This window comes from Perca fluviatilis, chromosome 9 (assembly GCF_010015445.1).
Source record: "Perca fluviatilis chromosome 9, GENO_Pfluv_1.0, whole genome shotgun sequence".
Taxonomy (NCBI): Eukaryota; Metazoa; Chordata; class Actinopteri; order Perciformes; family Percidae; genus Perca; species Perca fluviatilis.
Window position 1 is genome coordinate 6,706,828 of NC_053120.1, and position 24,261 is coordinate 6,731,088.

Consider the following 24,261-nt stretch of genomic DNA (forward strand, 5'->3'; position numbering starts at 1 on the left):
CTAGCAGGTTACTCTATGGAGCTCCCCCTACAGCTTCGGAATAGGTATTTGGCAGCTCCAATGTTTATGTTTGTGTCTGACTCGCTTGGTCAGTTTGCTGTTTCCTCTCTCTGTTCCTCCGACAACGCTTTCCTAGCTTTCTGCTTCTTTTTGCCGGCTCAACCATGACGATAGTGTGAAAAACTCCATCGCAACCTTGTTAGCCGGTTCCTGAATGGGCGTATGTGTGCAGTGCCGTGAAGCAATTTGTTACATCGTGAGACCTGATATCACGCGATACTTCCTGACGCTGAGGCCGCCGGCTCGACGGCCAAAAGTTGCAAGGGTGGTTTTTCCGCTCACAGGCGCTAGGGGGAAGCGAGACGACCACCATTCAACCAGAAAAAAGTCAGATAACCATTCCAATGACTCCGAAGCTGTTCAGTTAAGGTAAATTAAGCTAAACAAAACTGCATAGTTCCCCTTTAAGTTCTTTGTTGTATTGTCCCAATCAGTTTTGTTATGTCAATGTTAAAAAGGACATACTTATGGCCATGTAATTCATCTGACTCTGACAATTCTGCTACCACCCCGATGCAATCGAGGTGCTCCAAGCAGTAAACATTTGCAGTTAACGTTCCAGAAACAATGTGCAGTTTTTCAGAATAATCCACTGACCTCAACGTGGACAGTGCTTTGGAGACAATTTCTTCAGCGGAAAATTGGTCTTTTTATTTTTCCATCATCACAAACAAAATTACTTTCACTTCAATTTCCTGTCTGTCTGTTGTCCAGTGCAGGTCAAACACCAGGGAAGAGAGGAACCATCAGAGTCTTTAATCTCTGTCGCTCTGTTTACATTTCCTTGCATGTCTGAAGTCTCCGGTCCAGACTTTCCCATTCAAATTGAAATTTTGAAATTAAATAACTCTTCCACTACAGTGGTTTTCGCGGGTGACTAATAAGAGCCACATCTCTCGCTCTTCACTGGTTTAGGTTTTTACATTTGATGTCTGTGTATTACATCCTCTTCTAGATTTCTCAGCCTCCCCTGGTTTCTTGTTGTTGGCGTCTCCTCTGTCCGTACCGTATACCACTGATAGGTTTATGTGTTTTTATTAAGGTTACGTCTACAGGAACTGCACTGAGCATGGATGGTCCGAGCCCTACCCCTCCTATGACGAGGCCTGCGAGTTCACAGAGTACGAAGCGACAGATCCAGAGGTAGATGTTTTAGCCGGGTTATCTCTGTACATTATTCTTCAGGGAAACTAACTGTAAGTGTATTCTCATTAGGATGTTTTGTCTGTTGGGTTGCCTTTATAACTGTTATAAGATATGTGATATGTTGAAGATGCCAAAGCATATTTTTTATCAGTATAAGCATGACTACTGGTGGAAACTTGAGGACTCATCAGACAAGATATCTGTTCTCTGCTGTAGACTGGCTAACATACAATTTTTTTTCAGATGATGCCCTCTGTTCTCACTAAGGGACTTCAATTAATTAATTCAACCTTGATTTTGACTTGAAAGATCACTAAGGGACGGCCCTCATTTGCAATGACATCGAGTAATTACAAAGACAACAAACCAACAACAGAAAAGAATACACCATCATACTGGAAGGAAGATAAAAAGACAATAAAACTTTAAAACTTTCTGAACTGAAGAATTGATGAATACAATGTGATTAATACATTAGGATAATATGGATGCAAAAGAAAGTACAATTATGTAAAGCAAGTTTAAAACCAGATTTCTAAATTGTACATGACATGTTATTTTAAGCAGGCGTTATAATAAACGATTGACACTGAGACATCAACGTGAACTCTTCGAGACTTTCATCACTGGAAACATGACAACAAAATGTCCTAAATATATGTCTTCCTGAAATGTGCCGTCTTGCTGTGGAGCAAATATTGACTCTCCTCTCTAAGTAGCAAAAGAGGAAGTGGTGATGTTGTCCTAGAAAGTCTTTGGCAGGAGGTTGAGATGATTGAAGTGCCTTTTCATACTGAGGTGAGAAAAGCTTTGAGATCCGTCGGAGTCAGTTGAATGCAAATACACTTATAGCTTTAAAAGATGACCTGGGTTGCAGTTGCATAAAGTGCAAGTGAAGAATGAGGCATTACCCACCCAGTGCAGAAACAAATTTAAAAATAGTTCACAGGCACAAGGAGTTTCTACATGACAAGATGTGTCATCATCGGAACACAAAGTTCACTAAATGTCCGGCACATGTCTTGTCAGACTCAGCTGTTACTCAATTGTTGTTTTCCAAACTCTGCACAGAAGAACGTGCAGGATGTAGTCAGCTTTCTTCACTTTCGCATTCCAACACATTCAAATCAAGTTGGTCACAGCAATCCTGCAGCATTCTTCATAGAAAACGCTAGAAAGACATGCCACATTCACCTTGTTGAACCAATTTACTCAAGTTAAAGCTAACTTTCATGCACATGCCAACATTTACTGCCTCCACAAAATGTGTTGAAAGTTCAGTCTGAAGTCTTCAGACATTTTAAAATGCAGCTCAGTGTTCACATCACATCAATTAGCACTTGTATGGGTGAGTGTTAAGAGTGTGTGTAAGTGAGTGAGCAGTTCATAGTTAATATGTACATGCTAATATCGGTTTATTTCTTTTGTCTTTTTTTTGCATTTCAGACAACATACTTCTCCAACTTCAAACAGGTGTACACGGCGGGCTACGCTACCTCCCTCATCTCTCTTATATCAGCGATTTTTGTCTTCACCGTGTTCAGGTAACTGTTGTCTTCCCAAGAAATTCCACAGCAGCAGTTGTTTCAGGCAGCGCCCCAAAATGAGCAATACTCCTCTAATACTCCGTCCTTGTATCCAAACCAGAAAATGTAACAGTCGCGGTTTTAAACATGTCATTTACATTGTGAAATGGTAACAGTTTTCGTTAGGTTTAGGCACCAAAACTACTTAGTTAAGTTTAGAAAAAAAATCCAGGTTTGGGTTAAAATCTTAGGTCACTTAACTTTGGGTTACACACATGACGCAGAACGTGACGTAGCTCTATTTGTCAAGTTTGTTCTGTAAAGTTAAGAAATTAGTTTATTTTCCAAATATTACAAAAAATCTGTAATTTCTGCCTGGATGAACGGCAAACGACGACAAAGGGGGAGGACAGTCTCAATACGACATACTCTTTAGGCTCAAGTGACCGAGCCCTCTAGTGGTCATAGTCATTATGAAACACGATTTAAACCCAACCCTAGTCTATATCCACGACGTTCCACTTCCAGGGCTGCTCCAGTGCCGCTGGATCTTTTGGCCGGATGACCGGTACCTTCCGCTTTCTTTGTTTTGGCATTTCAAACTCCGGTGGATTGATGAGGACTATGGTTAACTGCTCCTCAGATCTCTGCAGGGTAAACCCAGACAGCTAGCTAGACTATCTGTCCAATCTGAGTTTTCTGTTGCAAGACTAAAACTACTTTTGAACGTACACACGTTCCACCAAAACAAGTTCCTCCCCGAGGTTATTTTGCAGAGACACCGTGGCTCTGCACGGTGCTTACCGCCGCCCATGACAATTGTGATTTGTTTAAAGAAATGTCAATAAACCAGAGCACGTTTGTCCCCCATCCAAGAATGCTGTGTGGACTAGCCAGACCCTCCTCCGCAGCGCTGTGGAGGAAGGTCTGGCAAAGCAAGACTAACCCAACCCTGATCTTTACCTAAACTTAACAGAGTCGTTTTTCTGCCTAAACCTAACCAAACCTTAAGCAGAGCATTGGCACATCATAAAATACAATTCGTTTTTTCAACGGTAGCCTTATTTGTTAATGGCACAGATAAATGATGTCATCCTTGTCGAAAGTGGTGTCAGATCATCAAACGCTTGTATGTCGTTTTTAGAGGGCAAATTGACGAATTATCTATGTTTGACTTATGTTGACAACTACATACACTTTCCAAAACCAGGTGTTAAAGCTTGAAAAAAATCACTCTGGAAAGTTTTTGCTTTGCTTTACAGGAAGTTTCACTGCACCAGGAACTACATCCACATCAACCTGTTCTTCTCCTTCATCCTGAGAGCAAGCGCCGTCTTCATTAAAGATGGCGTTCTTTTTTCGGATGTAAACCTGGACCACTGCTTCATGTCTACTGTGAGTGTAAAACTCCACCACAGCTCCATTGGTGTGTCCATATAACCAGCGCTTCCATGTATAATGGAAAGATAATGTGTTACAGTCCAAGTATAGTCTATACGATGACGATTCATTAAGGGGATTGCTCCGGTGCCGCCAGAAGATCCGGCGGATGTCCCTCATCTTCAGCCTCATGTCCGTCACCTTCCTCTTTCTTTGCATTTTCATTTATGAAGACTATGGTTAACTGCTCCTCAGACCTCTGCAGGGTAAATCCAGACGGCTAGCTAGACTGACTAAAACAACTTTTGAACATACACATGTTCCACCAAAACTAGTTCCTTCCCGAGGCTATTTTGCACAGGGCACTGTTGCTCCGTCCGGCACCAAGCGCCACCCAAGACGATTGTGGTTGGTTTAAAGAAATGCCAATAAACCAGAGCACGTTTCCCAGAAGCCAGACCTTCCTTCGTAGTGCTGTCAATACTGATCGAAAAGGTATAGGTTGAAGAATTTGCTTATTACACCTACCTATGTTATTCTTATTTTGTTCTTAGGTCCCTCAGAATATTATCAATTTTATAAAATGTATTATCATTAGGGCTGTCAGCATTAATGCATTAATCGCGATGCGATTAAGGGCCGAGCATAACGCGTTAATTCTTTTTTTAATCGCATGCTGCCATTTATTAATTTATTTTTATTTTCCAAAACTCCCGGACGGGTCGAAAGCCATATGCACATTGTGTAAAGCCAAACTAAAATATCACCGAAGCTTGAGCTACCACCTACGAGCTAATTAACATGACTCAGGTTGATGCTAGCATGCTAGTTGCCGACCTGTGGATGAAACCAAATCCAAAAAAATACCGCTCTTGCGAAATGGGTGGCAACTAACTGCAGACCTGTCAGCATCGTAGAAGACTCTGCTCTTACAGACTACGGTTGGCATGTTCTGACCCGTCTTATACATTGCCGTCGAGGGGGACAGCAGCCCCACGCACACACAGCCTGCACTCCATGGAGAAAGCAGCCCAACTGGAACTGCTGCAAAGTGATGCAAGGTGATCACTGGACGTCAGTAAGTAATCAAAATTATTTAGGAGTTACTGCACACTATACTGACTCTAGATTCAAATGTGTGACTAGATTCACACATTTTCTTTTGTTTACAGTAAATAAATAATAAACAAATACAAATCTTAAAGTCAAGTTCATAAAGTAACTTTCCTTGCATTCATTTGATACACTGATAAGAATTGCTTTCCATTGTTAATATGTACTTAAAAACGTATGTAAATAAATACGTAAATGTAAAATAGAATTTTAATCATGTGATAAAACATGCGATTAACTGCGATTAACTAAAGATATTCAGCGATTAATTGCAATTAAAAACATTATCGTTTGACAGCCCTAATTATCATTCATTTTTGTATTTTATATACATATTATCACATATGTGCAGAAGTAAAAATAAACAAAACAAAATAAATGTCCATTCATAAACAATTGCCATGCATGCCTCGCTTTTATATTTGTTAATCATCCTACTTTTTAGTATTTTTTTTTTAATCCTTGTAGCGTGTAACACATTTTTACTTCCTCATCTCTTGCTGATATACATGTACATACTGTATATATGTTCTAATCTTTATCTTTGTGAACATGCACATTCCCCTCAGTTCATACTCGGTGGACAGAGGTCTGGCAATGCGAGACTATCCTGTGTTTAAAAATCTGTTTAACAAAAATCTAAATCCTGAGGGAGTGAAGTTATGTTAACAACTGAAAACACGAGTCAGTTTTAAGGAGTGTCATACTTTCAGATCAGTTAATAGAGGAAAGGAAAGAAAGAAGACATGACACAGAAGGATGGAAAAGTCAGACAGGAAAGACTGGAACAAAGGCTAAAGGGAAAAAAGTTGAGAAAAGGTGAGGAAAAAAAGGAAAAGATAACACCAATATGTTATCATGTCATGTTGGATGTAAAGGGGTTTAAGAATTGACAAAAGAACAACAAAATATTTTCAAAAATGACTTCTGACATGTTAATTCAGTCGGATAACGCATTTTGTTTTCTGGACATAAATCTCAGAAACGCAGAAGAGCTGATTATCATATAGAGCAAGAAGGAGTGGGATTAAGATGCTGGGAGTGACTGAGTAGAGCCTGTGAGAGCATTAATGACTAGTGTTTCTCTTCCTATTGTTCTGCTGATGCGGCTGCCTGGAGTGAAGGTAAGTGTCCTTCTAGAGTGGCAAAGGACCAGCATCAGCAGACACAAAAGGATGATGAGAAGAAGATGAGAGGAACCTCTTGCGCTCCATCTGAACCATAAAGACGGAGGGATTAAAGAAGGAAATTGTGACAGGAAATAGTTTGATAAATAGACGAGGGGATGGTGGTAAAAAGTATATTTTTATAAAGTACAAAAAATGTATTCCAAATGGAGCTTTCTCTCCCACTGACAGCACCTTTCCTCAACTGCCCGAAAACGCCTCCTCAATTAGTGATGTCACTGATTGAGAAAACCAGCCCAGCCTTTCATATGTGCTGCCCATAGGTGCTGCCTGAGCAAGCACAGCCTGCCCACTGGCTTGTTTAAATTTGGTTGACCTATGACAGCAGAGTGGGCCAGCTGACCAATTAGAGCAGACTGGGCTTTTCAGAAAGGCGGGGCCAAGAACTCAGACGTAGTGTAGGGTATCCAGAGCATTAAAAAGTGACGCCAAGAGATCCCGACCAAGCAAGAGTCAGTATATTTGACGAGTTTGGAGTGACAATGTGTTAGTAGCAACAGTAACTAAGGACCACAGGGGTTAGCAAACAAAAAACAAGACAAACATGAAGTTTCTGGGAAGTGTAGCCTATTCCTAGCTTGCTTTGCCGCTGTGCTAAGCTAACATGTCCCGGACCGGTCTCTCTCTAGGTGTGTTGGAAACCGTTCCCTAACACGGATGTAGTGCACCATATATATAATCACCATTTTGTATTGGTGTTTGAATTGCAGTTAATTTCATTCACTATATAGTCCACTATAAAATACCCACAATGCACAGCTTATTTGAGCGTACATACGATGTATACAACATTTTATCCCCGTATACCACAATGCAATGAAGTCCTGTTTTCCCTCATTCCCTATGTAGTTCAATAAACACTACTGTATATAGGGAATAGTGATTGAGAGAATGAGGGAAACTGATTTGAACACATCTACTGGCTCTAGTACTGTAAATTGTGGAATTATAGAAAAGAAAGCTTGACAGGCATAGCAACAGTAATTAAGGAGGACCCAATATGTGAATAAAACAACTTTGAAGTTTCCGGAAAGTGAATTTCTTCTCTCTCTTGTTTTGCCGCCTTCTTTGCTCTCAAACTCATCATAATCAAAGCCCTATCTTTGACCCAAACATTGATGGGAGGGGAGCGTGCCTATAGGAACACAAGACCTAATTTTGAAAATTTCCTAGAAATGTGGGAACATAGGGCTGTGGGAACATACTGTAGGGCCTAATTTTCAGTGAAAAAAGAATACTTAGGAATATGGGAAGATAGGGCTGTGGGAACATATGGTAGAGGGATGGTAGAGGCCATTAACATCACGCCCATTCCAGATAAATGACATCCACGGACTCATCTGATGCTTGAGGCTGTTGTCGTTTTTGTCCCGCAGACATCCTGTAAATCCGCCGTGGCCTTCTTCCAGTTCAGTATCCTGGCCAATTACTTCTGGCTGCTGGTGGAGGGCATGTACCTGCAGACGCTGCTTGCTCTCACCTTTGTATTCCAGAAGAAATACTTCTGGTGGTACATACTCATCGGCTGGGGTGGGTGATCCTTCTCTTCCACCCGTCTCTGTTTACCTTCACTTTCTTTCTTCCCTCCTGTCTCTTGTAAGAGCTCTGCGTGGATCGTTTCGACTGATCAGGTAACTCTGTTTGTGCCTCCTAGGTGTCCCAACAACAATCATAACGGCGTGGATCCTCACTCGAAACTTCTATGATAACAAGGGGTGAGCAGTGGATTTTCGGAGAAAATGTCACATAAAACTGACTTCAATACACCCAATCACAATGTTTGTTTACAATGAAACAATAACTCCTGTGTCCCTTACAAAATTAACAATTTAACAGCGCTGAGCAAACTGGGACAAGGAACAACTGGACATACTCTCATCTCATTCATATAAAATGCATGTTTGATGCTTTTATGTCAACACTTTCACTAAAGTAATGCCTACCATACACTAGAAGACTTTGAACAGACTTTGAAAAGATTGAAGTCTGACACCAGCTTACATCTCAAGACAACCATCTCACATCTAACGTTACACCGGGGATCTTGCAGGGTCACACATTGCAAGACTACAACTAGATTTGTTTTGGAAAATGTAACCAAGTTAGCTAGCTACCGCTAGCGTTAGCTGGTAACTTTAAGGTAAAGTTTGCTGATTTTCTGTTCTGCTGTACATGCAGATGAATTGTGGCAGTACCCAGAGGTCTGCGTTTATCTGCCGGAAAACGCCTTTAGGAAGGGTTGAAAATCGCCAACTTTCCCTCTTTATCATTTAGTCTAGGACGGCGCCATTGAACCATAAACAACACTGGCTCTAGCCATTTGCTGCTTCCTGTTTGGTGCTGGAGGGACCCATTGGTTGTTGACAGTGTTCATGATTTAACTTAAACTTAATAATCAAACACGTTTGATTTCATCGGAACGTCAAGACGGGAAAAAGACTGACTCGGACTGAGTATTATGACCACCTTACACCAAACAATTATAATTACACCGATATTTGAAATTTGTCAACCGTGGAATCGCTTGAAAAGTCATTTGGTGTAAGGTCGGCATTAGGTTTGAGAACTAATGTACCACAGACTGAAGTAAATGACACCACTCAAACTAGTAGCTAGATTTGGTTTATCAAAGACGCTAGCAAAGCAACACAGTACAGAAAATAAGCACAGCAGAGACAACAGAAAGGTTGGACCTTGGTTTTTAACCATATATCTTTAAACTGTTGTAACTGTAAAATGACAAAAATAAACAAGTGCCATTTGTCTACCCAGAAGTGATTTTTGTCTAAGCGCTAGGTCACGGTGATCCAGTCTATAGGCATACTCAAGTATCCTCCCATTAAGACCCACTGACTCACTGAATACTTGTTTTGGGACATTTTGTGTCCCTGGAAAAGAAGCACACTTTGCCGGGTATCCCGGGCACAGCTTTTTATGTCTAATACATGGTGATCGCATGATGAGTGGGTGGTTGTAAAGTCTGTGACACACAGTTGTTTTACAGAATACTCAGAAGTGATAAAAGTTAAGGGTTTGCTTCTACTATTTCTATAACAGCGTTCTGGCTGTGGTTCGTGAGTTGCTGTGTGTTGTCTTGATGAGATGAACAGAATTGCTCTTCTGTAACTGCCTTGTTTATCTCATTACTGTGGGTTGTGTGTCACAGGTGCTGGGATGACACAGATGTGGCCTTCATCTGGTGGATCATAAAAGCTCCAATAACTGCATCACTACTGGTGAGTACAGAGCAGTTACAGTTACAGTGGGAGCTACTGAGGAATTATAAGAGTCCTCAATCTTGGATCAGGGCTTTATGACTCTTTGACGCTGCACTAGCTGCTGTAAACTCTTATTGTGTGTTCATATTACATGCAACAATAACAAGTAAAGGGAAGTTGATGCATTTCCTACATGGAAGCCAGGAAACTTGAAAGCCAGTGCACAGCCACGATTGTTATCTTTGGCAGTAAACACTTACGGCTAATCAGCGCACATCCCTGTTTCCCCTGCTGGTTTATTTTTGTTTGAGGGAGAGAGATTTCTGCTTCTATAAAACTTTTATTACTGTTATTTTTATTTCATTTTTCTCCCCAATTTGAAATGGCTAAAAGGTGTTTCACGTTTCCTGCTGTCACCACGGTCGGGGCCGGAGTTGATGGCGACATTGCGGCCTGGGCGACTGTGCTTGGAGGGTGTGTATGGCGTCTGAGCGCCAAGCCATACACCTCCAAGATATTATAATAACACATGGACACTGCGTTGCCACGATTGGCCACTGAATAGGAGAAGTCTGTTCTTGGAGCAGCTCTGACATCTGCTCTGACCGCAATCAGTAGGAACCACCAGACGGTTTGAGGCGACCGTGCGCTCTGTCCTCACTGCCCCGATTGCACTAGTCTATATCGTCGACGATTCAATTAGGGGATTGCTCCGGTGCTGCTGGAAGATCCGCCGGATGTCCCTTATTTTTGGCCGGATGTCCTTCACCTACCGCTTTCTTTGTTGGCATTCTAAACTCTGGTTGATTTCCAGACAGCTAGCTAGAAAAATCTGAGTTTTCTGTTGCACGACTAAATGTACTTTTTAACGAGCACGTTACACCAAAACAAGTTGCTTCCCGAGGTTATTTTGCAGAGGCACCGTAATTCTTCCGGGGCTTAGCGCCGCCCAAGACGATTGTGATTGGTTTAAAGAAATGCCAATAAACCACAGCATGTTTTTCTCCTGTCCCGGAGTGCTGTGTGGACTAGCCAGATGGAAGGACTGGCAATGCAAGACAGGCGATTGCACTGACAGCATGAACCATGAAACCTGTTTAATTCTCGTCACTGCTGACCCTTCAGTCAGTCTGGGGAAGGACTGGAGGGCTACATGCCTCCTCAAACACACATGGGACTGTTCACTGGGAGGGTGATGTGCTCAGTGGCTCATGCTATTACCTCCAGATCACACTGCCCTTCATGCAAGTGGGCTGGCATTGAATCAGTAGAATTGTTAGCGCAGCATTAAGAACATATCCCTCACTGGCTTCCTACTTGTGAACACAAGACCAAACTGGACAGGGATTGAACCCGTTTCTGCTGACTGTTTTGCCTCTAATGTGTTTTTGTACACAAATACACAAATGTAATTATTATAATTTTAAAGAACAACCTTTTCAATTATATGATCTTTGGGGGTACAGTTACATCTACATAAGCAGATCTGGGTAACTTGCAAAGAGCTTAATCTCTTTTTGTAACTTACCTTAAGTACAAAGTTAAAAGTAACTGGACCTATAGACCCAATCACAATAACTTTTAGGTTGAAAACTCCTGTGTCCCATACATACAACTTGATGTACTCTCATCCGATTCATCTAAAATGCATGTTTGAAGCTTTCATTTGCAAAACAAATTCACATATTTCCGCAATTCAAATGAACCGCCATTGTCTACCCGGAAGAGATTTTTGTGTTGACGTCACAGTGATTTGGTCTATTGTAGTCCTGAAGACATATTAAGCAGCACCATTAGTTCTACTGATTGTAAAGGGTAACCAAGGTAATGATTTTGAGTGAGAGGTTGATTGCCCCAAACTTTCTGTATATATTTTTTAAAATTTGAATTAAGTGTCCCTTTTTTCTACCTAAATACTTTGGTGGTTATTTCATATTTTTCTTGACAGCGCTTCATTTTTTCCATGTAGGTGAACTTCATCATCTTCATCAACGTGATCCGCATCCTGGTCCAGAAGCTGACATCTCCTGGTGTCGGTGGCAACGACACCAGTCACTTCAAGTGAGAAGAGATTAAATATCCCTCCACATGATGACATGCACAAACTACGGTGCCCCTAATGGGTCATGGGGAATTGTTTTTTCCTTTTGCTCACAAGAAACAAATCTAAGGCTAGCAAAATTAGGCTAACAAAGTACTGCTAATGTTATGTGGCTAAAGTTAATATTTAACATTCACAGCATGAAATCGTTTAGAAGTTACCTTATTATCTTAAAGTTCGCTGATGACACTATCATGTACGTTCCATTGGGTTTCAGGAAGATGAAACACTCCTCTTCTTTGACAGCCATTTTGACTGGTACTCGTGCGCACCAGAAAGTATCTTGCGCTTACCAAAAATTATCTCTCGCGTATCGGAAAATAACCCGCACGCACCGGAAAGTATCTTGTGCGCACCAGAAGTTTCTCATGCACACCAGAAAAAGGAAAAAAAAATCCCCATGTCCCCTTTAGGGGCTCCGTAACAAACTGTATGTACTTCATGGGCCTTTTTACAATGTGTGCAGGAGGCTGGCCAAATCCACTCTGCTTCTCATCCCTCTGTTTGGGATGCACTACATGGTGTTTGCTTTCCTGCCAGAAAACACAGGAGCAGAGGCCCGACTCTTCATAGAGCTCGGTCTGGGATCCTTTCAGGTAAAACAAACAACACAGATACAAATTAAAGTAAGGAGATTAAGATTAAACAGCTTTTATGATCCAAAACTGGTGTATTTAATATATAAAGTTTACATTTTTCATGATCCAGTGTCAAATTTGCTCAGGATGTACACTACATTTTTTATATTTAACAGTTTTGGATAATATTTTTCTGCTCTGAAGGGATTTGTTGTGGCCCTGCTTTACTGTTTCCTGAATGGCGAGGTAAGTAAATATTATACAACATTTGTAGGCTCATTATTATACAATTAATACGATCTAATTAGAATGAGTCATGGAGGGCAACATTCATCCTAAATCATTTTACTGTGCAAAATACTTGACAGTAAAAGGACCATACAAGTAGTTTTGCATGTCTTAATCAACCACCAGTTGTATCTAGTTTACATGTACTAGTTATTACCCAAAGCATATTGAGTTTCTAGATTGATGTGCTATCTTTGAACAGCCATTTATAGAGACACTGTGCTCAAAAAATCCACTTGAAAAGACTTGCTCAAGATTCTGACCACCTTCATGTTCTAATAAAGTTATATTATTGGTTATCTAGTAAAGCAGTTTTCAGCAGATACTCAGTCACTCATGTTCTCCATGCCGAGTATGAGCTACTGCCCCCTAGGAGATTCAGAGTCCCTCGATGTAGATTAAAGGGTAACTACCTTTTTTTTTTAACCCTATTTCCCTTTGTTTTTGTGTCTGATGGGAACAACAATCTTTGACATTGGTCCAGTATTAAGCAAGATTGCTTCTATGCAAGTTAATAGGGCCATTGTGCAGCTTGTATTTAAGTTCACAAAAGTGCTCGTTTTGCCACTGACAGGCTAAGATTAATATTATAAGTGTCTGACAACATTATGGAAAGGATTTCTAAAGAGGTTGACCTTTTTTTGTCCTTTTTAAAAACATAAAAACATCCGTAAAATTGCGTTCTCTAAAGCCACCAAACTCCATGTTAATAAAAAGTAATTTTAGCATCGTAAAATTCTCTTTATTTTTTGTATCACGAAGGTGGATCACTTGATACCGGGTTCAATCGCAATGGTAACTCATGCTGAACGCCTAACCTGGTCTGGAGCAGGTTAAATTGGAGATTAGAGATCAACCGGTGTAAAAGCACCGCCTACTGACCAATCAATACTCGAGTAATAACGGTAATCACCGTTCTTAGAAGATTAGGCGGAGCTCGGTGCGAGGAGAGAGGGAGGGAAGAGAGGGGTGCGATCATAAAACTTAAACATTTAGAGACCGACAAATCCGTTAACATTCCCTGATGGGTATATTTATGATATATATAGATTTTAATGGGAGGGAATTACATATCGGCTATTTGTCGGCTTCTTGAGCCGTGTGTCGCCAAGGTTTGAATTATGTTTTTATTTTTTTATTTGCTCTCATCAACGCTTCTATTGCCAGGGTTGCAACTGTAATCATAGGCTAAAGCAACTGCAGTTTATGGAAAGCACAAGTGTAACGATGGTCAGATCTTGGTCCTGACTGATGGGGAAGGGATATTGATAAGCATGATTTACGCATTTACAGCGTCGCCTGTTTTTTTTTGTTGCCAGTTTTCCTCCTGTTTTAGGAAGCAGTGACTGTACTGCGCTGTTGCCTGCAAGTCCGTGTCTGTGCTCTTCATATTTATGTAGAATTATAGTTTGCTCTTCTTATGTAAAATATGCGGCTCTGGTAGATGTTTGCAATTGGTTATGCTGCGCAAACACCGCCTCTTTTATGTGAATGCGCGCGCCGCTGGATTGGGAAACCTGGGTTGATTTATCTAGTTGATAACCACCGTCGTGACACAGTTTATGCGGTACCACGATTGTTAGGTTAGGTGAAACCGGGTAACTGAAAGAAATCCAGGACATGTTGATCTGGATTCGTAGTACAGGCCTCTGGTCAACAGAAACTAAATCAAACTGTGAAAAGCCGTTTTGGGTCATTTGCTCCATAGGGTTACATTGCAGCCCAGTCTGGCTGCCGGTTACAGCGTTCACGCTTAACACTGGACCAATTTCAAAGATTGTTGTTCCCATCAGTCACTTACACACAAAAACATAATAATGAATAGAGTCCAGGTTGAAAAAACGGTAGTTAACCTTTAAATAGATTTTAAAATGAATTTATTCCTGCGTCAGCTTTTAAATGGCAGATTAATTAGTAGGACCTTTGAGGATCTCTTAGGTTTAAAGACTATTAATGCATTTACTTATTTTATTTACTGTGGGATTGGCATTTTTTTTAATGTGTATGTTTTCCCTGTCTTTTAGAAATCTTGCCGTGTCGTTTCTTCAATAACATTTCTGTATGTATGTTTGTATGTATGTTAATGGCTGCCCAAGCAAAAGTTTTCACTCTGTGGAACCATAAAGGTTATCTTATCTTTTCGTATCACTCAGTTGATGTAACTAAGGAAAGTCTGATCTCTTGAGGTTTCAGGATCGGCTACCTAAGCAACCTTTTATGAAGGCCCTGAACACCCACACAGCTGTTTTCACTTTGTCTGGCTAATTAGGCTTCGGATCAGGTTGAAAGAGAAGAGGTCTAATCAGGCAGGATAAGTGAAAACATCGGTGTGGGTGTGCAGTGAAATAATTCCTTATATAGATATATATATATATAATAATTCCTTAATAGAATAGCTTGCAATTTTGGACACAGTGTGGAAGTGATTCTAAATCAGCCCTGAACATTATCTGCACTTTTTTTAATAATAAAACAAATCCTTAAATTTCATAACTCTTTTCATTTATAAATGTAAGAAAGTGTCCCTATTTAATGCGCTAAAATCTGCAAATCTAAATCTACTAGTATGATTCCTTTTAGACATGGAGGGGGAGAGCCCAGTACAGACCAACAATGTACCTTTAAGATAGAGAACTTAATTCAGCCATGGTCTCTGGAGCATTTGTTTTCCACGTCTCCATGATTTTCGTGTGTTTTCACATGCATATGTTGGGGTGTGTGTGTGTGTGTGTGTGTGTGTGTGTGTGTGTTTTCAGGTGCAGGCAGAACTGAAGAAGAGGTTTTGGAAGTGGCAGACTCAGAGTTACCTGAGGTACAGTAAACGACGGCGTACGTTGTTCACTGAAAGCAGCACGGTCACTCAGATCTCCGTCTTGGACAAATCCAGCCCCAAAGATCAGCCGCCCTCAGAGACACGCGCCCTCACAGCCAGCAACGTCTCCACTGTCTGAGGAGCATTCCCTAACGTTCATGGCCTGTGTTACACCCTCTCTATATTTGGACGAGGTCCTGAGTAGGTGACTAAACCTCAGAGCCTGATTGTTGAGTGTTTAAAGTTCCTCTTAACTTGGTTGCAGAGTCCCACATGGACTGCCAAACTTAGGTCTTTAACTCCTTTAACCTTCACATCATACTCACAACCACCGAATCAGTTCTCCTCTCTTACAAAAGTGCTGATATCAATTACACCGTGAATATGGCTTGAAAACATTGCCCTTTAAGTTTTTATTTAGATCTATGAAAATAAAAACCAACCATATTATACTAAAAGTAACTATGATTAGTTTCTGCTGTCACAGCTCCTCTGAGTCCTTCTAATTCAAGGTTCAACTGTTCTGCTTCGTGTTAAAATGTGTTTATGTTGTTTTTCCTCATATTATATTTTCACATGCTAAGCCATTCATAGGGCCAAACTAAAATAGATTGTCCTCTGTTGCGGTCTCAAGCAGCCAGAAGACGGACAGTGGTCAGAAAGGGTTAGGAGCAGGACAGGACATACTGTAAGGAGGAAGGCTGGATGGCTCAAACAAACAGGACTTTCACTCATTGGCGTTTGTGTCCCGTGTGAAATCAAAAGTCAGCTGCCATTTTGAAATTAACCGTGTTTAACAGCCGTTATAAGTGACGCAATGACGTCCGTGACGTCACGTTACGTCCTCATTTTAGTAGTTTTACATAATTTAAAAGCCCTAAACCCTTAACCTTAACCCTAGTTTTTATCAAGGACGTTTCATTTGCGGGATTGTTCAGGTGCCGCTGGAAATTGTCGAAATGTCGCTTATTTTCAGCCGGATGTCCGTCTCCTTTCTTTGTGTTTCCTTCTAAACTCCGGTGGATTTCTGAGGACTATGGTTAACTCCTCCTCAGATCTCTGCAGGGTAAATCCAGACAGCTTGCTAGACTATCTGTCCAATCGGAGTTTTCTGTCGTACGACTAAAACACCTTTTGAACGTACACATGTTCCACTAAAACAAGTTCCTTCCACGAGACTATTTTGCAGAGGCACTGGGGTCTTAGGGCCGCCCGCCACAGACGAATGTGATTGGTTACCCTAACCAGAGCACGTATTTCTCCCATCCCGGAATGCTGGGTGGACTAGCCAGACCCTCCTCCTGCTGTGGAGGAAGGTCTGGCAATGCGAGACTACCCTAACCCCAACCCCTAATGTTTGAATAACAATAAAAGTATTTTGTTGCCTAAACTTAGTTCTGTTTACTACGTGTTTAAAACTGTGGCCGTTAAGTTAAATACAACGCTCACATGATTACGGTCACATGATGAATCCATCATATGTAAAAATGTTATGTTTTATTTTGGAGAAATCAACCCATAATGCCGTTTTGGTGTGAGGATGTGTTGCAGAGAACACACTCTGACGTTACAAGCCAAACACTATTTCTTTCTACACTGGATCTTCACCCTGAGTTTTCCCAAAGAAGCTAAAGTTTTACGAACATCACGTTCAGCATCGCATTCTTAACCGGAAGTAAAGTCACTTTTGATTTTAACCCAAATCACCCACAATCTTTTTCTAAACTTATGTCATTTTGGTACCTAAACCTGCGACCATTTCACGACGTTTAAAATAGACGTGTTTAAAATCACAATCCTTAACGTTCATAACGGCAACCAACGTTCACTGGTTTAGATCAGTGGTGTAGTCTACGGTACGTGATACGCAGGAATACACAGAGTACCCACTAAGAAAGCTCCAGGATTTCGATATACCCACTTAAGAATGCCCAATGACACGCAACAACATACTTTCCATTATATTTTTGATATATCTAGAATTGTCATCTGTGTTTTTTTTATTTTTGCATAGGCTAAATAAAGGTATTTCCACAGTAAATTGGTTGATAAAAGTGTATCAGAATGCAGGAAATTAAGTCTTTTAATATAAATATATATATATATATATATATATATATATATATATATATATATATATATATATATATATAAATAAGAAGGGTAGGAACAAACAGCCTGTAACGTCGTAGACTTTGATGGACTTGTTGTCTTGCTCATACTGATTCCGCACTAGCCTGGCTGCACCCTCCTATGTACTTCCGCTCAATTTTCATTTTCCTTCAGTACTCCGTCTGGGTTTGCGGTATAGTCTTGGGTTTTCTCCGGCCAAATCTTGACCGGTCTAATCAGTGAACAGAGGGAGTGGCTGAGAACGATGACGTTGAGGTTGTGCGCTAGTTTGAGTTGTAGTTCTGTAATGGCGGCGGAGAAAAATGCGAGCGAAGCCATTCGGTCCGTTTTGGAATATCCAGAAGTTAAAGCCCGAGCAAGAACAATCTTTGCTGAGTTTTGTCGGTGGCCATGATGTTGTGCCCCCCCCTTACGGTGTTCGGGAAAAGTTTGATTTTCCAGCTCGCTCCGTTAGTAGTGAAGGAGTTGGCTAAGGCTAACGCAAGCGATGCTAAGCCGACGTCACGACCAAACGTCAGCGATTGGTTATGGCAGATCCAGAGTGGCTCTGGGCAGATCCAATAGTTTTAAACTTCAACAGAGTACCCGCCTTCAAGGAAGTTAACACTTGTCAATGGAGAGAGGCCAGACTCTCTGGACTAATGAAATGGACCAGAGTCTGGTAGGACCAGGCTAATTTGGCATCACTGGTCTCCTAAATGTTGGGCAGTACAACATAATCCTGTTACAACAAAACAAAGCTTTCTTCGTGTAATGGAACGTGCCCATGTTACCATCAGTGGCTCTGCATGCAACATGTTGCACAGTGCACTATAGCGCACATCTGGAGCACTAGACTGTAAAATCTATTTATTGGTCAGATTATTGTTTTTATGTCTTTTAGTGAATGTATATACCGGTAGACCTGAACTAAAGTTTATGTATTTACAACAGTACAGTTCCTCCAACAGATTTATAAACCACACTAAATGTCCATGTTGCTGTAAATAAAATTCAAAATCATAAATAATATATAAAAAGGGATGTAACAACTTACTTTGAAATGGATAAATTGGTGTTTATATTTAACAAATTTTTTTGTATTGCGTGTATACGTTTGTATACGTGTAAGTTAGTTTTATTCTTATATGCTGTAATATTGCAAAATGTGGAAAACATTATACTGTATATTTTCCTATTTGTTAACATCGGTTTACATAGGTTGCTGTGCTAATGCTAATGCTAATGCTAATGCTAATCCTGATCCTTTTTCCTTTGAAAATCATTTCATCAAAGTTGATGGCTCGCAGTGTTTGTGTATCTGTGCTTAGAAATTATGTATTTTCTTTTCCGTGTTTTGACTTGGTAGACAGTCAGCAGGTATGTTCAGTACACATGTACATGTAGATATGTACAGTATTATTCATGGAAGAAAATATTACACTCAGCTACTGACCGCTCCAGTGCCTTTTATCATACAGTATTACTCGCTGTTTCTCTCTGCACTTCAGGTGGATTGAACCTACAGTAGGTTTGCATTCAAAAATCTCTGTAACAAAGTATATATTTAAAGATTGTGATACTATTCCATGTACTTGAGTCTTTGCTGTGCAGCTTAACAGTTGTGCTTCTGTCTTGTGTCAGATTCAAGGCGTGATGAGGCAAAAACCAAGCTTTCACTAGGTCGAGGAAGTCAAGGCTGATATTCACTGAGCATGTTTTGATGTGATGTTTTTGAAAGAAAGCTTTTCATCATGTTGTTTCTGGACCTTGCTTTTTAGATTACATCCATTCATAGTGATATTTCTCTTCTCTTCCTTGAGAAAGTGATTTTGATGTTTCTTTTACAGGTTCCAGTTAACTACATGAAAGTGTCTCATTTGGTGTTTTCTTATTTTGGGCTGGGGGCTAACATGACAGGACAAGACTGCTGATCGTCTATATTTTTCTTATTTTCAACATCCCATGAAAAGACCAAAACCAACAATGTGTTAGTCCGCCTCTCAATACTGTATGATTGTGACTGTCTGTGGCACTCAGCTTCAAAGAAAATGGTTTCTACTCAAGATGGAAATCTTTAAAAATGACTCACAAACGTGTGGTTTAATTCTTTTTTTAAATGCTCTGTAATTTCTGAAAACAGCTGGTCACTGTAGTTTTCAACAGTACTCAAACATGAATAAATAGGGCATTTTTTGTGGACTTTTTTTAAGTCGCGGATTCATACACATTTTTTTAACTTTTTGTCCAACAAACTGTTCTGAACACATCGATGAGCCACACTGTTGCACTGGGTGCAATGCATTCTCATGAACGGGTTCATATGATATCGTACAAATTAGGCGAGGGCCTGCTGGCCACGTAACGACCGGTCACATGACAGTTAAGTTTATCAAAAGAAAAGATTACTGGGAGCCAGCTTCAGAGCTCCGTGAGCTGTCGGTCATTTCAGAGGCTATTACAGTTGAGTTTAGCTGACAAAAAGTAAGCGTCAAGCGGCGCCGACAGTTAAGTTTAGGCACCAAAACAACTAGTTAAGGTTAGAAGAAACATTGTGGTTTGGATTAAAACGCTTCTTGTTTTTACCCCAGGACGCAAACTCAGCTCCTTCTCTTGAGAGCCCTGTGTTTTAGGACTAGGATTGGGCATCGAGAACCGATTCCTACTTGGAATCGTTAAAAAAAATTCTTTATTGGAATTGTTTGGAATCGTTTGGCGGATTTGGTTATAAATCTGATCATGGGTTCCAAATTTAACGTGCAAGTTTTGGTTTCCGTAGCGTCTAGGCGCTTGTTGTGTTGCAGCCTTGGAGCACAGTAAGCAGCGCTCTAGTGTGGCTTTATTTTACGTTGAAAAAGCCCGGTAAAACTGTAAATCAACATTGAATCAAAATAAAACTTTCCTATTATTTGTGAAATAAGCATGTGACCCGTTTCAACTCCACCCCTCAAAGAATCGGAATCGAGAATCGATAAGAACTGGAATCTAAAGGAAGAATCGGAATTGGAATCAGAATTGTTAAAATCCAAACGATGCCCATCCCTATTTATGACCCAAAAACTGACCTCCTCCCTAAGCGGTCCAGAACGTTTTCATACAGCAGAAGTCAATGTGGTGCACACAGCAAAAAGTGTGTGAAATAAATACTAACTACGGCGCCCTACTTTTCGTAGCAATATGTATGGATGGTTCATGAAAACAACTTGCTGGGTGACATGTTCCTTTATTTCCACGAACACTCTGTAGTTTATTTTGATTCAATCCCACACACACCGTCCTGCTGCCACAAATACTCACTAGAGCACAAAATGGGGATTAATCCGGCGCTGAAATAATCCCTAACAAAAGCACTATTTACCTATTTTTTGAGAAACATTAGCTAACAACTAGTCTAGCATTGCCAGACCTTCCTCCACAGCGCTGCGAAGGAGGGTCTGGCTAGTCCACAACAGCATTCCGGGATGGGAGAAAAACATGCTCTGGTTTATTGGCATATCTTTAAACCAATCGCAATTGTCTTTGGGAAGGAACTTGTTTTGGTGGAACACGTGTACACTCAAAGGTTGTTTTAGTCTTGCAACAGAAAACTCCGATTGGACAGATAGTCTAGCTAGCTGTCTGGCTTTACCCTGCAGAGATCTGAGGAGCAGCTAACCACAGTCCTCAGAAATCCACCGGAGGTTAGAACGCCAACACAAAGGAAGAGGAAAGTGACGGATATCCGGCCTAAAAGAAGGACATCCAGCAGAATTTCCAATCCCGGAAGTGGAACATCGTGGCTATAGACTAGCGAACAAATAAAGTAGTCAGCTGTTTTCTGAAATTATAAAGGTTTTTCTTTTACAAGAAAGTACATATTTTGAAGATGTATGCCTTAGGAGGAGTAGTAACATAAGGGTGCTGAGAGCCACAGACAGGGAAGGGAAAATGGAAAGTATTAAGAGATGGACAAACACATTGTTGGTTTTGGTCTTTTCATAGGGTTTGTGTACAATAATAATAATAATAATAATAAAATAATAATAAAAAACAGGATAACACCAAGCCTTATCATTTTAGACGGAAGACTTGTGAATATTTACCACACACAACAACATTGAGCCAGCCAAGTTAAAAACATTTATTGTCAATACTTTTGTGTGCGCACAAAAACAAGATAAAACGGTGCACTGTGCAGAAGAAAAAAAACAGAGGAGCTCACAGCAGAGTTACTTTTACATTCAGCCATCAGTACACAAACTGCTGGCCCCATTTATTTTTTAATTACTTTTTTTTTTTACCTCTAACAGGTATCGGTACAATGAAGCAATTCAATAAAGATAACCATCAAAAAAGCTAAAAAGGAAAAACATTTGAAACCAATTTTCTTGTCATGCTATGCAGTAAAAATCCATAATAATAATAAGAAGAAGAAGAAGAAGAAGAGTACAGCAGTTTTTATGGCACTTTACTTTTCCTCATGTCTGCAAAGATTAACATTCAAAGGAAAAGTATTCGATGGGTCCTGATGGGACTAGAGCTACAGTTTTGAGAAATCGTTCACAGTTGAAACCCAATATTCATGCTCTAGCTTATTAATTGCCTCGTCCATTTCGAAAAAAACACAAACAAAAACAAGCCACAGCTCAGATTCCCTTAATGGCCTGAAAGCTCGACCCTCCCTTGTGATTACGTCTGCTGGTCAAATGAGATCAAAACAATTTAACACGCATGCATCAGCCTATTAGAGAGTACAGAGGCATTACAGGAGGCTTAATACTTTAGGCAAACACGATCACCATTAATAAAAAAAAAAGAATAGAATAAAAATAGGAAAACAATCACAGCGCAAAGATTTTAAAATGACAGTTATTCACTTTGAACCACAGAAAACTCCATTTACAAGGAACAACATTGGCAGCTTGTTTTCTGTCTCGCACATTTAAACTGTGGTTTATTTAGTCACAAAGGTTGGCTACAGACCTTCCAAACACTTCAGCTAACTACTTCTTTATAGTTCAAAACAACAGGTTCAAAATGAATATGTATTCTTATAATAATAGCAACATCATTGTCTGACATCAACATAGTACTGGCGATATAAGGCTCCAACTCCCATATCAACAGGAACAAAGGAAATAATTCATAAATACATCAACAAAATTAGGCTCCTGACCCGGTGAGATTGTCTAAATCTCTGGAATGAACTCAACTGAACTGTCAACTGAACCAGAGCGGAGGCGGTGATTGTCCAGCCCTGTCCCCTGAAACCTCAGGAGATAAAACAGGACCCCCTTATGGCTGCTTGTTGTTATTATTGCAGCTCACACAGCAGAACAACAGGACAATACAGTTTCCGGTCAGCCCTTCTTTCCTCTCTTTGCCTTCGCGAGGTCTGGATTCCCAGAAGGAATGAATTTGGTAATTTGCAGGTCAAGAGATGTGTCGAAATTTAGAGTAAAACTGGACATAGTGCAGTTAAAGACATTTATTCCTTATAGTTTTAGAAGCTATGTCAGTATCTAGAGAGAGATGCTGCTGGACATTGACATCTATGACTGAAATGAGGTTGAAACAAGGTGTGTTATATGTGATGTAGACGGACATAACCTCTTACATTCTAACTAGGGATGTCCTGATCGGGTCGTAGCCGATGTGGGCAGTCACCCCTGATCACCTTACTCCGATCCTTTACGTCAGTAAATTTGACAACATTCCAAGAAGAAGTTGATTTTATATTTGAATTTTACAAAATAAATGCTAGCTGCACTACATTAAATGTGTTAAGCTGAAGACATTACTTTGTTAAATTGATTACTTTTGTAAACAAAACATGGTGTGCAGCTCTATTGTCTAGGCCAGTGGTTCTCAAACTGTTCACGTCAAGGACACCAAAATTGACACAAATCTGTTAGGACTTTAGCTTTTAGCTGTTTTACTACAGATTGTGTATGAAACCCATGAGCAAAATAGTCATGCATTCTGTCATTGTGTTACTTATGGATAGAACTATAGTGAAAATAAAGGATTCCTTTTTTGTCGGGGACCCCCTGGAACACACTCAAGGACCACTGGCGCTCCCCAGACCCCTCTTTGAGAACCAGTGGTCTAGGCAAATACAAGTACAGATATTTAATATTTTCAAAATCGGATCGGGTCCAAAAAAGGTGATCGGGACATCCCTAATTTGAACCAATTTGAGCCCTGTGTTAAGATGGATTTAGGGCCGTAGCTACCATTGAAGACACTGAGGTAATGTCCTCTTTACTGTTTCTGGGAATTTGGACTCACTGTATTTATATTTAGGCTGTTTCTTAGGCTGATTTCCTGTTCAAGTGAATCATTAAAATGTACTTAGTTACTTTATTTCACTGTCTATTTAGAAAAGGAAATACTAGCAGCCTGTATTCAAACACGCTGTAGGGCGTCTTGCCCGAAATGTCCTTGTGGCAATATTAAAAAGTCAAATTGGAGCGCTGTCCTAGTCTTCCCTTTTTTATTATTATCTACATTATGCATTCAGCCCCCATAGTCTTCAAGGTCCAATCCTAAGTTAAGCGTGTCTGTCTTGTTTTTTTATGAACTGTCTATTCTGAACCCGACGCACACTTGAATACTAAATTAGTATTGAAAAAGTGGTTATACCTGTATCTAGACAAAATACAATTTCGCCACAAGTTCCATTGAAAAAAAATAATAAGAAGAATCAATATGGTAAGAGGTTCTTAAAGTTCTCAGACATTTTAACATTTACAATTCAA

The 24,261-nt window shown here is 40.3% G+C and overlaps 1 protein-coding gene across 2 annotated transcripts in view; it reads left to right on the forward strand.

Moving 5' to 3' along the window:
- Positions 1 to 16,450, forward strand: part of ghrhrb (growth hormone releasing hormone receptor b) — a 51,207-nt gene extending 34,757 nt beyond the window's left edge. Inside the window, exons 4-13 of one of the 2 annotated variants that reach the window (XM_039810252.1) lie at positions 1,103 to 1,203; positions 2,653 to 2,750; positions 3,995 to 4,127; positions 7,789 to 7,942; positions 8,067 to 8,127; positions 9,579 to 9,648; positions 11,600 to 11,691; positions 12,198 to 12,327; positions 12,514 to 12,555; positions 15,354 to 16,450. In XM_039810252.1, coding sequence (XP_039666186.1) covers positions 1,103 to 1,203; positions 2,653 to 2,750; positions 3,995 to 4,127; positions 7,789 to 7,942; positions 8,067 to 8,127; positions 9,579 to 9,648; positions 11,600 to 11,691; positions 12,198 to 12,327; positions 12,514 to 12,555; positions 15,354 to 15,548 — 1,076 coding nt within the window. In that variant the 3' untranslated portion in view covers positions 15,549 to 16,450. The remainder of the gene's footprint in view (positions 1 to 1,102; positions 1,204 to 2,652; positions 2,751 to 3,994; positions 4,128 to 7,788; positions 7,943 to 8,066; positions 8,128 to 9,578; positions 9,649 to 11,599; positions 11,692 to 12,197; positions 12,328 to 12,513; positions 12,556 to 15,353) is intronic. The other variant, XM_039810253.1, reaches the window with a different exon arrangement.
- Positions 16,451 to 24,261: the final 7,811 nt, after the last annotated feature.